Source organism: Anoplophora glabripennis, unplaced genomic scaffold (assembly GCF_000390285.2).
Source record: "Anoplophora glabripennis isolate ALB-LARVAE unplaced genomic scaffold, Agla_2.0 scaffold60, whole genome shotgun sequence".
In the NCBI taxonomy this organism is placed as follows: Eukaryota; Metazoa; Arthropoda; class Insecta; order Coleoptera; family Cerambycidae; genus Anoplophora; species Anoplophora glabripennis.
Window position 1 is genome coordinate 1652776 of NW_019416238.1, and position 13926 is coordinate 1666701.

Consider the following 13926-nt stretch of genomic DNA (forward strand, 5'->3'; position numbering starts at 1 on the left):
CACAAAAGTAATTTAATAACATGCATATTACTCAATCCAGACAATAAATTTACAAACATTTGTCACTCAGTCCGAGTTCCCTAATCGCCACGTAATATCCGGGCATTATGCGTAGATACCTAATGCACGAATAATACATAATTATAATATTCACAATTTCCATCAGGGGTATATAAATACTGATATAACGATTCATTATACGAGGTCCGTTCAGAAAATAACTGATTTTTTTTAATTACGTACTAATGAAGATTTTTAATGATATGCGGTTGGCAACATAACCTCCTTTGTTATCACATGTTCTTTGAATGCTGATATCTCATTTAGTTTTGTCAATATTGTTGATTGAGTGCAACGTGTTTAAGTGTTCGTGACAATTTTTGAAATGTGCAATTTTCTGGAACAACGATGCAACGTAAAATTTTGGAAACTGGAGAAACATTTCAAACAAGTCTACGGAGATAATGCTTTGGGTCGTATATAATGTTACGAATGGTTTTCACGATTTAAAAGTAGTCATCCATCAATTGAAGACGATCCTCGATCAGGAAGGCCTTCGACTTCAGCTGATGACTCCCATGTTCAGAAAGTCAAAGATCTGGTTCGTGTAAATCGCCGATTGACTGTCGGAGAAATTTTAGAAAGGGTTAGCATCTCAATTGAGTCATGCCATGAAATTTTGACTGAAAATTGAACATGCATCTAGTTGCAGCAAAATTTGTTCCTCGTTTGATGACTGAACAACAGAAATAAAATTTTGTAGACGTTTGTCGGCAACACCTTGAAGAATTCAATGACGATGAAACATTCATTCAAAGGATCATAACGGGAGACAAAAGCTGGATTTACGACATCGGGACAAAAGGTCAATCATTACAAGGTACTGGCAAAGGATCTCCACGCTTCAAGAAAGCACGTCAGTCTCGATCCAATGACAAAGTAATGCTCACTACTTTTTTTTGACTTTAATGGAAATTGTGCATTTTGAATTTGTGCCTCGAGATCACACAGAAAACCAACAGTTACGTGAAAAAAATCCACAAAATCCGCAAAAAGGGATCAGTCAAGGCGAGACAACTCATGTTTCTTGCACCAAGGCAATGCGCCCGCACACTTAGCTTTGTCAATACATCAATTTTGTGCCTAAAATCAGATTACTGTCCTCCCTCACCCTCCTTACTCGCCCGACCTGGCTCCTTGCGATTTTTTCTTATATCCGAAATTAAAATTAATGCTGAAAGGACGCCGTTTTCAGACTATTGACAACATCAAAGCAAATTCGTCACAGACTTTAAAGGCCATTTCAACTTAAGCTATCTAGGACTGCGAAATGGAAAAAGTGTGTGAATAGGGGAGAAAAGTGCTTTAAAGAAGACAAGGATCAATAAAGAATCTAATTAATAAACTTTAAAAAAATTAAGTTTGGTTATTTTCTGAAGAGACCTCGTATTTGACTTTTAAATTAAAGTCTCATTAACCAGAAATAAATTAATCTTACTAGATTATTTGCGTCAGTTTGCAAACAGTAAAATTATGAGTTTACTGTTTCCTTCAAGTTCCTTATTTTCATGCTCATGCGCAGATTTATTCAAGTGTTACCACATTCTATTCAGGTGTAAGAAGCAGCCATGACTGGTTTCGATTGCCTTAAGTTACCAAATCCACATTTCTCCAAAAAGGGGTAGTTTTGTCTCTTCAATTTGGATGTTATTCCAAATGATCTCTTAGGATTTCTTCTATTGTTATTTGTATTCGCTTAATGGATGTATTTCTTTTTTTCTCCTACATACAGTTTTTGCGTTGAAATTCGAATCCGTTGCAATGAAACCAAAACAAGGCACTGCATATTTTAAGAGATTAGCTCAACCGTAACTTATAATGAGCTAATTAAATAGTTTACTAGAACCACCCGCAGTGAAATTGATAACGCCAAATCTATTAATTATAGTTGTTTATTCTTCATCAGTTTGCTTTTGAGTACTTGCGGTATAATAATTCTTCTGGTTTTACCGGAAGTACAAGTTGGTTTGTTTGTGTTCACTAAGACGTTGTAATATTTAATATATTTAACATTGCAATACAGAAACTTAAACTGAATAAATCCTCGTAGTACTAGCATATATTTTGAAGTCTCACTATCTTAAGAAAATAGTTGATAGAATATAGATAGTATAAAACAAAAAAATATTCAGTGACTTAAAAGCAACTAAATTATCTTAAACAGATTATAACCTCTACCCTCAAATTCTTTGACGGAACTAAATAAATAATTTGCTATTAATAATACGTAATTACAGTAATTAACTTTAAGTTTGTCTTGGTGAAAGCTGATTACCTGGTACCTTTTATGACATATTATAGTAACACGAAAAAGTCTCACGCTCACGTATTTTGTGTATACGATATAAGAAACCGATTTAATTTTAAATTAAAATATAAATTTTCGTTGTTACTTAAACTTATAACCTAGCAACTTTTAAATATAAATGGCAATATGAACCGCTATCGACTATGTAAAAACGGACTATGTGATCTGGACAAATTGAGTCGATCTTCTTAAACTTTATAATAAAGAAACTCGAATATCAAGCTTCAAACTAAATATTAAATTTTAAATATAAAACAGTAATAATAGGTACAGTTTGTAGACACTATACCTATATTTGCTAATTAAATAAATTTCAGATCTACATGACATCTGTGAGCATGATCATCAGTGCTACTGTGGAGCAGATTGCGAGGATAAAATTGCTTGTATAGGACGAAATTGTTCGTGTCGGCCTGGTCATAAGCCATACCGCAGCCGGAGATGCATATGTAAGTATCTAAATGAGTTTATAATAATATCTAATAACAATATAATAATATTTATTATCCAATAGACGATACAATTGTATAGGAACAGTCAGAATCAATTCTTACAAACTATAAGCATAACAAGTTTAGCTAACAATCTAGACTAGAATATAGATCAGGATCATACCTACCGAATCTAATACCTGTTTTACTTTTAAACAGAAATTACCAATTAAAAATAAATGTTTATTAGTAAATGTTATGAACTACATAGTCACACCTATAGCTAAATATGTTTCGTAATGTGAAACAAATTTTTGTATTTTGTATTTGTACAATTAACTCATCTGTTCACACAACTACTGATTGCAATTAATGTTCAATCAACAAGTGCTTAAGATTTTTAAACAAATGAAAATCAGTTGGAGCTAAATCCAAGATAGGTATATGTAGCTGGATCTTTTGTTCGCAAATAGATAAAAAATTCTACATGTCTCTCGTATTTTCGGAAAATCTGTAGTAAAAGTCAAATTATACATACATCCTGATTTAGGATCTACTTCTCATCTCTTTAAGGTACATTATGGTGCCTAAACCTGTAATATTATTAATATCAATCATTGTGCAAGAATGTTGTTTTCACTTTTCCATATACATTACTGCATTCCAACAGGATCGGAATATACCTACCAAAGACCTAAAATCTTGAGCCATTTTTTTATTATCGATATTATTGATACCGTATTAATAAATTACCTTTCAACACCTTTTCCAAATTAGCACACTCTACATATAAAATATTTTGTTTTATTTTCAGTTGTATTTTGTATTGTATAAATATTCTAACTGCTAGTACCTACGTTAACTATAAGTTATTTAAAATTGCACATTTATTGCCTTACAGAATATAATAATATGTTTATTGTTTATTATTGAATTATATGGCATAAAATAGTAGTAAAAGCTGTTTGACGATTAATTTTGATAAAAATACTGAAACAGTAGAAACAATTATAAGTTATATAGTCATAATTAGTAAATTGATATATCTTACGTCTATACAAAAAATACCAACATAAATATAGTAATTAAGATATACAAGCATATAGCCTATTATATAGATACACTAAATGCGATCCGGTTCTCATAAGACCCAGAGCAGAATTTTCAGGATTTCTTTTAATTATGCGAAAACGTATTACTTGTGTGTAAACTGTGTTCAAGTTTTATAATACGTACAGTCGGGACTATATTTGTTTAAAATGGATTCCAAGAAGTCCCCTGCGTCACTTTCTTGGAATTAATCGCATTCGACACCCGATGTAGGCGGCGTTGCATTCACTGTAGCAGCGTGCAGTTCATACTTGTTTTGCAGTTACGAAGGAGTGCTTCTTCATAAGTGTATCGTCCTGTGCATTTTCAGTGCAATTTCTTATTAAATTAAATCAACAGAAGTGAAAAATAAAAGAAAAAATTTAATTTCCAGTCAAAGAGTATCGTGTATAATTGTTTTAAGACAATTTTTCCAAATGAAAATTTCAAATTAAATAATTAAATTGGATTCTTTTTTATCGATCTATGTCTATGCACTTCCTTTTGATACCTAGTAGCTAAGAGTAAGATTATACGTAGGTATTATCTAATATTGTCAATGACAGGGAAACGATAAATACTGATCCGAATTTTAAAATCAAAACTTATTCAAGCTTTTTTATCAAATTAAAAAATTGTATTGCATCATTCCATTTTTAAGATGGGGTTAAATTGCAAAGTAATTCTTTTGCAATGCGTTTTTAAGTGCTTTAAGCTACTAAAAAAGTTCATAGGCTCTAAGTAATATTTAAAACAACTATCACATTAAGAACGCAAAATTGAAGAACTTCATGTGTGTGACAACACTTCTTTATTACTTCCTCATTATGATGCTTTTTTCAGTTTTGTTTATAATTAATATACAGGGTGTTAAAAAAAAGAGTGTAAAATATTTAAGGAGGTAATAGTATGAACCAAAATAAGCAGAAAAGTCTCAATAAACATGGGTCCGCAAAGTAACGGTTGCGGAGATATGGAATGTTTTATGTTTTTTGCCCCTTTTTTTATTTTGCAAAAACGTTGTGTATTTTCTTATAATAGTTGGTTGATGTTTAATGAAATAAACAGTACGTATTTGACAGTTATTCTCAGTGCATAAGTTTTCTTTCGCTATGGCTGGTTACTCTAATGCAGAATTAACAGACATGCATTTCATGTATGGTCGTGCTAATGGGAACGCCATCGAAGCGAGACGTCTTTATGTTGACGCTTATCCAAATCGCCAGATTCCTTCACAACGCATGTTTGGAAGAATTCACCAAAGATTGCGTGATACCGGTTCCTTGAGCAAACAGTGCCATTTATCCGGAAGACCAAGGTCGGTATCCACTCCTAGAGCAGAAGAAGAAATTCTAGCACTGGTAGAGCAGAAGGTAAGAATTAGTGGTCCTCTTGTTTGGAGAATCCTTCACGAGCAACTGCTTCATCCATACCATGTGCAACGAGTACAGGCCTTAAATCCAATAAATGATCATCAAGCACGTTTGGTTTTTTGACGCTGGTTTCTACGTCATGATGCTGAAGACCCTCGTTTTCTTGCAAACATTTTTTTTACTGATGAGGCCCGGTTCACAAGAAATGGAGTGTTTAATTTTCACAATACGCATATTTGGGCCGACGAAAATCCTCATGCTCTAATAGAATCTGGACATCAGGCACGTTTTTCATTAAACATTTGGATGGGTATTGTAGGTGACAGGTTTCTAGGTCCTATTGTTTTACCAAACCGATTAACAGGCGCTGCTTACCTCAACTTTCTGCAGAACACACTGTATGAGTTTTTGGAAGACATTTCTTTGAATCAGAGGCAACAAATGTGGTTCCTGCATGATTGTGCTCCAGCTCATTTTTCCATGGCCGTTAGAGAGCATTTACACCAAACTTTTCCACGTAGATGGGTAGGAAGGGCTGGACCTGTTTTATGGCCTCCAAGATCGCCTGATCTGAACCCTCTAGATTTCTTTGTTTGGGGATATTTGAAGACATTAGTGTTTTCGAAAGAGTTCGAATATCGTTGAGACGAAGATGTCGTGCCTGCTTGGAAATGGACAGAGGGCACTTTGAATATCTTCTGTAACTTTGTTTTTTGTTTGTTAAAAGCTTACTTTGTCGGTTTATTCCTAATAAAATAAAATGTTAGAAAAACGAATAGTGGTCCATATCTCCGCAACCGTTACTTTGCGGACCCGTGTTTATTAAAACTTTTCTGCTTATTTTGGTTCATACCTCCTGAAATATTTTACACTCTTTTTTTAACACTCTGTATAGGTATTTCTTTCTGTCTTTTTACTAACTTCTGTATCCTACAATTGGGTATTATGTGTTGTACACTATATTAATAAAAGGATGTTGGATAGTTTTTTATTTTTTATTTTGTTTCAGATGATCCTGCCAATCCACCTCCATCTAGTTCAAACAACACATATCATCTGAAGTCGATGATCTTCTCATTGTTAGCATCAATAGTTATACTGAAAATATTATAAAAACTAAATATATTTTTTAAAATTTTTGTACATAATACATGTGTATTAGAACTATTTTTAAGTAACAAATATAATATTTATACATTTTTATAAAAACACGTATTTTGTGCATATCTGCCTAGATGTACCTGCCATATAATATTATTTATTTATATCACTTGCCAGGTCACCGAGTCAAAGAAACTTCCTAACTAATTACTATTCGCAAAATCTAAAAAATTTATTGTAAAAATTTGAAACATATTTTAAGAACTTGTATATTGTAGTATCTTTCTACTTACTAATTTAATAGGTACTTCTACAAATTTATCGCTATATAGAAACCTAACACAAAGTTAAAACAAATAATTTTTAATGCCCAAAAATATTATTTAATTTTTGAGAGGTGGATATTTTTTTCTTTTTGTAAACATCCTAGTTCGGTTGTCATGTTAAAAACCGCCTCTGTATAAAAGCAGTGCGATAACAAATTTCATTTAAATCAAAGTATGTTATTTGGAACAACTACATTATTTGTTGACTGAAGCGAACCCTATTTAGAGGTAAGTAGTTAATCCTTCTATTTTCACTCTGAGAATCTGTGGAAAGATATGCGAAGTGATAACTTCACATGAATTGTAAGTCATTTATTGGACATTCATTATCCATACAATACTTCTAATAGCTGTTCACATTGCGAATTTATTCATGAATTAATTCATGAAGTCGCTTCGTAAAGACAAAGTATAATGCACCAAATATGCTGTGAAATTAGAACATCTAATTTTTGTGATTTTCTTCGTAAACTTCAAAGGTGCCAACCCAACAAATCTTCAGCCTCAGATTAGTAGATTAGGTTATGTTATTGGCATATATAAATAACTGTGTGGCGTCGTACTACTTTTGTATTGTTTTTACTGATCTGTTGCTTACAAAAACTAATATTTAAAAACAGTATCAAAACGGTATCGCTGTTGTATGGGCAAGATATTTTTTTAGTGAAATTTGAAATTTATTTGCTAGTTGATTTATTGGTAGTACTGATTTATGTGTCAAAGAAATTCACGAAGTCTGTAGCAGCGTAAAACCAAACTCTTTATGAATAAATTTCTGAATTAAATCACGAACTTCATGAAGTTATTCATGAATAATTTGTCAATGTAAAACAGCCATAAGTCAGGATAAATTTATTTTCTTTACTCATTTTCTATATCCTAAATTAATTTGTTTATTTTTACATACCTCATTGTCAATTTTCTTCCAACTTATTAATACTTATTCATCTCATAAAACCTGAAACCTTTTTATTTAACTGTAAATGTGGTGACGTTTCTTTCTCTCATGTTCCAAATTTCACCTGTAGTTTTAACACCTTTCGATAGAAACTATCTCGACTCTTCTGGATTTCTGTTACCTTCTTGTAAGAGAATCCTTCTATAACGTGTTCTGTTTATTACGTTATTATTCTTCAAGTGATACTTCTGCTCCTTTAATCTTGTAATGTGTCCTCGCGTTTGTGTAACGTATACTTTCCTCATATACAGGTTCGGAAAGTCCCCATGGTACATCGGCCGTTACGTGAGAACGATGAAGTAAGTCATAGAAATCCGTGCGATAGACAAGGATGGTTACATTGAAGACGTTTCATAATCTGAATAGTCACTCCCACTTCTAACCCGAGACGGGCGGTAACTATTCAGATTATGAAACGTCTTCACTATAGCCATTCTTGTCTATCGCACGGATTTCTTTTACTTTGTCGCTCTCATGTAAAGGCAGATGGACCATGTGGATTTTCCAGCCCTGTATGGGAATGCTGTATACACCGAGACCCTGAAGTAGATCGTCTTGGGAAAGGCCCAATCTTCCTAGAGGTGTTGTGGATAATTGCGCTTCCTTAAAATGCAGCCTATTTTGTCAGTATATTTTTGCATAGTCTAGCTAGATAGATAAGTAGTGTCAGCAAGTTAACTTGTGAATGAAATCCGCTAGCCAAATTATTTCAGCATATTATTTTAACTGAAAATAACCTCACTCCCAAATAGGAGAGTATCACAAGTTATTGCTTTCAGCCTTCTGACCCTTGTATATCCATGACTATTTAAATTTCCCACCCTTTTCCGTATTCTATATCTATGTTCAATGTACTTTGATAATAAGCTCCTATTCATGCTGGACAATGTTCCTATTTTCTATAGGATTATTCATGTAGTACAAAAGTTATCTCGGGAATGGGGTCATTCAGTAAATTTTAAAAATTGTTCTTATTTTGTATACACAAGTATTGCTCATGATTAGGCCATCAACTCAATCTGTTGAGTTGTTGTCAATCGACCTATACGATTTTTAAAATGCGAATATTTGTCTCAAGCCGTGGCAATGCAATGACGTCGCCACATGGGACAGGGGCAGTTAGGCGCGTGTACGTTACTTCTAGATGCGTTTCTGCATCTGCAGCCTATAGAACCATATACCTACCACATAAATGTTTTAGCGTTTGTACATATTAAATTTAAAAAATGGAAGTAAATTTCGTAAATGCAGATTCTTCTAATTTGCCAGAAGTAGGTTTGTTAATGGTTATGGATTTCTTTAATAAAAATCACGACATTATCAGTCCTGAAGTGAGAGGAATGAAAATGCAAAGTACGTTTACATTTATTTACAAAATTTTAAATTCCCGAAGTCTTAAAATTATTCTTTCAACGTGGATTATAAGGCTTGCTATTCGTTTTGCTCGTTGTACTTCTTCTTTAGTACATTTTTATTTAGAAGAAACTGAAGGCGGTCGAACTAATGCATTATTCTTGGTCAATAACATTTCGTCAATGTGCTTAAAGCCTCTGACCGACGGTTATTACATGTGCTCCATTTTCTAAAAGCTTAAGATATCCTGATTCATCTACAATGGTTTTATCACTCTTATGTCCTTTATACCCTATAAATACAAATGAAATCAAACCGTCAGGTGTACAGAGCCCTTATTCTTGAAATTTTGTTCGAATACACTCGTATGCGAACGAATTCGAATGTTATGCTATGATCAAATATTCGAATGATAATGCAATTTCATATTCTCGAGGACCCTTCGAATAGTGCTTTGAAAAGTCATTGGTAAAAGTTTGGAAATGTCGCATTCGCGCAGGTTTTGACCACAGAGAACACAGAGCAGAATCATTTTGTTCTGTGGTTAGTTTCACAAATCCCCCCCCCCCTGCCCGCTAACCTTTTGTTTCAGAGGCCGCCAGGATCAAGAAACGAAGACAACGACACACACACACACATACACACCCCCCATACCCTCCTTACCTCTCCCTTCCCGCGCTAGCCTAAGGGCCACCTTAGCAAAGCGCATCCCAGGCTGCATAGCCGCACCACCCTTCACAACCATAAACATGACACCACCCCCGGGGTTTACACAGACGAGCCGGCGAAGCAAGAAGAGCGCCAGAAGAAAGGGCCCTAGCCGGCGGGGCCCAGCCAGGACAAAAGGAGGTCCCACAAAGCGCCTACACCGGCCCCATTTGCGGTCGGGGTAGACGACGGATGGGGCCCACCTACGAAGGCTGTCCAGGCCTACACGAGATGAGGCAGGATAAAGAGGGATAATCCCCCTCGATCCCAAATCATTGAGGCCAATTTCTAGCCATGGAATAATGGCGGAGTTTCACAAATTACGGAACTATTTTAGATAACAATTTTACATTGTTAAATTTACAAGAATATATTTTTTTCAATGGAAATAAAGACATTTTTTGTCAGGATTGCAAAAATGAATTGTGTTCTTTATAAGGAAAATATGTATATTAAAAAAGTAACGTAAATGTTGTACATTTTATATAAGAATTTTTTTATTAAAATACCTAAAAAAAATTATTGAAAAAGTAGCGTATTTGTACTGTAATGTAACTATTTCTTAATTAAGCACAAAATAGTGATATATAGAAAATAATTGTGGAAGTCTACTGCATAGCAAAAATAAATTTAGGAGTACATTGATATAAAGAATGCCATTTTTTTGTAGCAGGACAACCTAACACGCAGGAAAGTTAAATGAAACCCACAAAATATACGAATGACAGTTTTAATCTTCGTAAACAACACAACAACGCAACCATAAAAGTGAGGTTACAATAAACATTTGTATGATTTTTTGCTTATTCGATCGGTAGATGCCGCTCGATGTATATTATTCGAATTTATTCGCATGCGAATACAACATATTCGATTCGAAGGGAGTCAAGAATACGGATTTTGAAGATTTCAAAGAATCGAAGCCCTGGCCACTAAATATTTCATTGTGTTAGCTTTTTTGTATTCTGACCAAGACAAACTATGTAAAACTGGATTACTTGGTTTTTGAATGGAAATTTCAAAGCAATCTATAAAACAAGTTTATTTTTTTGAGGGAGCTCTTTCGAACGATATATGTAAATCACATTGAGTTTGCTTTGTTAGCATACTACGTTTGATATTTACTTGAATTTTTTTGTGGCATCCTTTGTTTGTGGCTTTAGCACCTAAATGGTCTTGGTTTCTTATCAATTCAGTGTGATACTGCTCATCGGAGATATTGTTATTTTCATTTCGACTCTTCTTGGAAGTATTTGGCTGATTCTCTATTTCCTCAAGGACGGCTTGGTGCTGTCTTCTTAGAAATACTTCTTGAGATTGGGTACCATGTGCTGCAGTTCGTGTTTTTTGACAATCAAAAATATGGGGGACGACATCAGATCTTATCTTTATTGCAACATTGTCCATTAATTTAAAATATCTATAATTTTCCATATCAGTTTCGAGCTAAAAATAATAGTTATTTATGCACGAGTTTGTATACAATATATTTTCTACGCTCCTTACATAAACAACTTTAAAATCCAGAACTCGCAACAATAAAATAAATAAATCCATAGCAACCACTTTTTGTAATGCAAATTGACAATGTGAGAAAAAGATGTAAATTTTTCATGTCGTTAGCTAAATACGTTCTTTAGAAACGCATTTTGATGAAAAGAGTGCACTTTTCTTAGCAAGCGTAGAAAAAATATTTTTGTAACTATGAGTATTTATTTCCAGTTAAACAATAAAAAACAACTATATGAAATTCCCTTTAGGTTATTTTTGTTTCAGATTTTGAAAAGTATTAAAAACATTTAAATTATGTCAATCCATAGAGGTTTTTTTTGGTGACAAAAATACTAGTAACGAACGGACTGTGCCATCATATAAAAGATAGTCTGTAGATACATGCTTATATGTTTCCTACTCCAATTATTTACATACATTTACATTTATTTACATTTTTATTCAAAGGAACGCATTTTTTAGTCTTTTTGCTTATAAAACCTAAACTAACGAAGCAATCTGAATGCTATAAAGAGACAATTTGTAGAGAATTGAAATACGAATTTTGCAAAGTTTCTGGATGCTTTGTAGGTGGTCCCTCCCATTTTAATTTTTCAGCCAGATTTTAAAAGTAGAAGTATAATACTACAAAAAGTATATTCTAATGTTTCGATAAAATTCCTCCAAACATGTTTTAAAACAAGCGCTCGTAGTGGGGGAAGGTTGGGAGATGAGGGATGAGGGGCAGTGGATATACAGTTATGTCGTTTTTAACACATTCACTCTACTGCAGCTAGGGCCCTCTATGAACTTTAACCAAAATGTGAACAGATTTCAATTCCTCTACTCAACGAACTCCAATCCCCAAAATTTTGTGAGGATATTTGCATTTGTTAAGGAATAAATTAAAAAAAACTGAAATAATATTTTACATTTAACACCCTATATCTCTTTAACTATCAACTTTTGGACTAAGGTAAGTTCGGCTAAATCGCAATATTTTTACTTGGGGAATCTACCCATGAATTTTGGTCCATTACGTCGCGACCACCCTGTATAGGCATACAATTTTGATTATTGTTAGTTATTATAATTATAATAATAATTTAATATTATTGTAAGTGGTGATACATAATAAATAATACCAATACACGGAATCACAATGATGGAACCTGTGGACATTCCTTGTTTTGTTTCTGCATTTTTTGACATTTACGCGAAATCTTGGCATCAAACGTGAATTTAAAAGTTTTCTTACAAAATGTACTTTTCTCTTCCAAATTAAAGTATACATACATATTTAGGTGTCTTCGTTAAGAAAATTTTATTACATTTTGTATATATCACCACTTACAATAATATTAAACTATATTATAACTAACAATAATCAAAATTGTATAGCCATACTTATATCCATTGTCCCTCATCTCCCGACTACATTGCCCACTACTCGACCGCGTAAGCGCGCTCTGCCGTTTTTGAGTATGTTTAAAGCAATTTTTCACCTATTTCGCATCATTTTATTGGAAAATTATAATATACGTTTTGTAGTGTTAAACTTCTACTTTGAAAATCCGACTGAAAAATTAAAATCGGATCACCTCCAACGCATCCAAAAACTTTGCAAAATAGTGCACCAAAAAATTCAAATTGCAATTGTGCCAAAACTAATGGTCCGACAGCGCCTGCTTTGTGTACACTTAAATTACGTATAATTCACTACTTTTGGGCACATGGTCAGCTTTACAATTTAAAAAATGGTGGAGTAATGATTTTTTTTTAAATACTAAATTTTCCTATTTTTCCGGTTTTTTTTTCGTTTCTAATTATGCCATCGGATCAAGCGACCTCCCGTTTTATTCGTATTTCGGTTCTCTACAAATTGTCTCTTTATAGCATTCAGACTGATTCGTTAGTTAGGTTTTATAAGCAAAAAAAAACTAAAAAAAATGAATAAAAATGTTTATAAAAAATTAATTAATGGTAAATTGGAATAGGAAACATAAGCATGTGTCTTTTATATAATGACACATACCGTTTGCTACTAAAAGGAGTATTTTTGTCACAAAATCACTGATTTAATAATGCTTTATTGATTGGCTTAAATGGGTCACAGTACAATAAATACTCACATTAAAATGATCTTCGCAGACAAAATATGTCGACTTTACGCTAAGCATATTCTTCCTTTTCATAGCCTTCTGCCATTGCTTATTTCTTTCCACGTTTCGCGGAAGGCTAATAAATATTTTCTTAGGTGTCTTCACACTAGTGTTCTCACACTGGGGAACAATACAATATTTGTAATTTTTTTTTTGTTCTGGGTCTTCCATATTGCTAACAAAATTCGGTATCTTAACATACTCAGTCAGTAAACAGGCAACTGAAACCCGACCCGACTACCCGACTGACTGACAACACACGCAAGCATGCGGCAGCGGTTTCCCATGCGGTAACGTCACACCCGCTGGTTCAACGAATACTCAGCACTAAGCCACAGGCCACAGTATAAAGAGAACACTAGTGATAGCTTACGTTTTTATGAATGAAAGTAGTCTGTCAAAATCTGTTACGAGTGAAAATAGATCACTCCCATTTCGGAGTGACGCTAACTTCACTTAGACACAATAGCTTATCATTCCCAGTTCACAAGAAAGATGGAATAGGTTGTTATGACATTAGCCAGCGAACGCAAGCAAGGTCACTAAAAGCAAAGGTTAGGCAATTC

At 33.6% G+C, this 13926-nt stretch overlaps 2 protein-coding genes across 2 annotated transcripts in view; one reads left to right on the plus strand and one right to left on the minus strand.

Annotated features, from left to right (window-relative positions):
* The window catches only part of LOC108917966, a 74869-nt gene extending 68419 nt beyond the window's left edge, over positions 1–6450 (plus strand). The window contains exons 6-7 of the mRNA XM_018724794.1: positions 2686–2817; positions 6271–6450. Of these exons, the coding sequence (XP_018580310.1) occupies positions 2686–2817; positions 6271–6374 (236 nt within the window). The 3' untranslated portion in view covers positions 6375–6450. The remainder of the gene's footprint in view (positions 1–2685; positions 2818–6270) is intronic.
* Positions 6451–10516: 4066 nt separating this feature from the next.
* On the minus strand, positions 10517–13663 carry LOC108917967. The gene is made up of 2 exons (XM_018724796.1): positions 13331–13663; positions 10517–11153 (listed from the first exon to the last, which is right to left on the minus strand). Exons 1-2 carry the CDS (start codon positions 13529–13531, stop codon positions 10749–10751), a joined length of 606 nt encoding a protein of 201 aa, XP_018580312.1. The 5' UTR covers positions 13532–13663; the 3' UTR covers positions 10517–10748.
* Between the last annotated feature and the right edge of the window lie 263 nt (positions 13664–13926).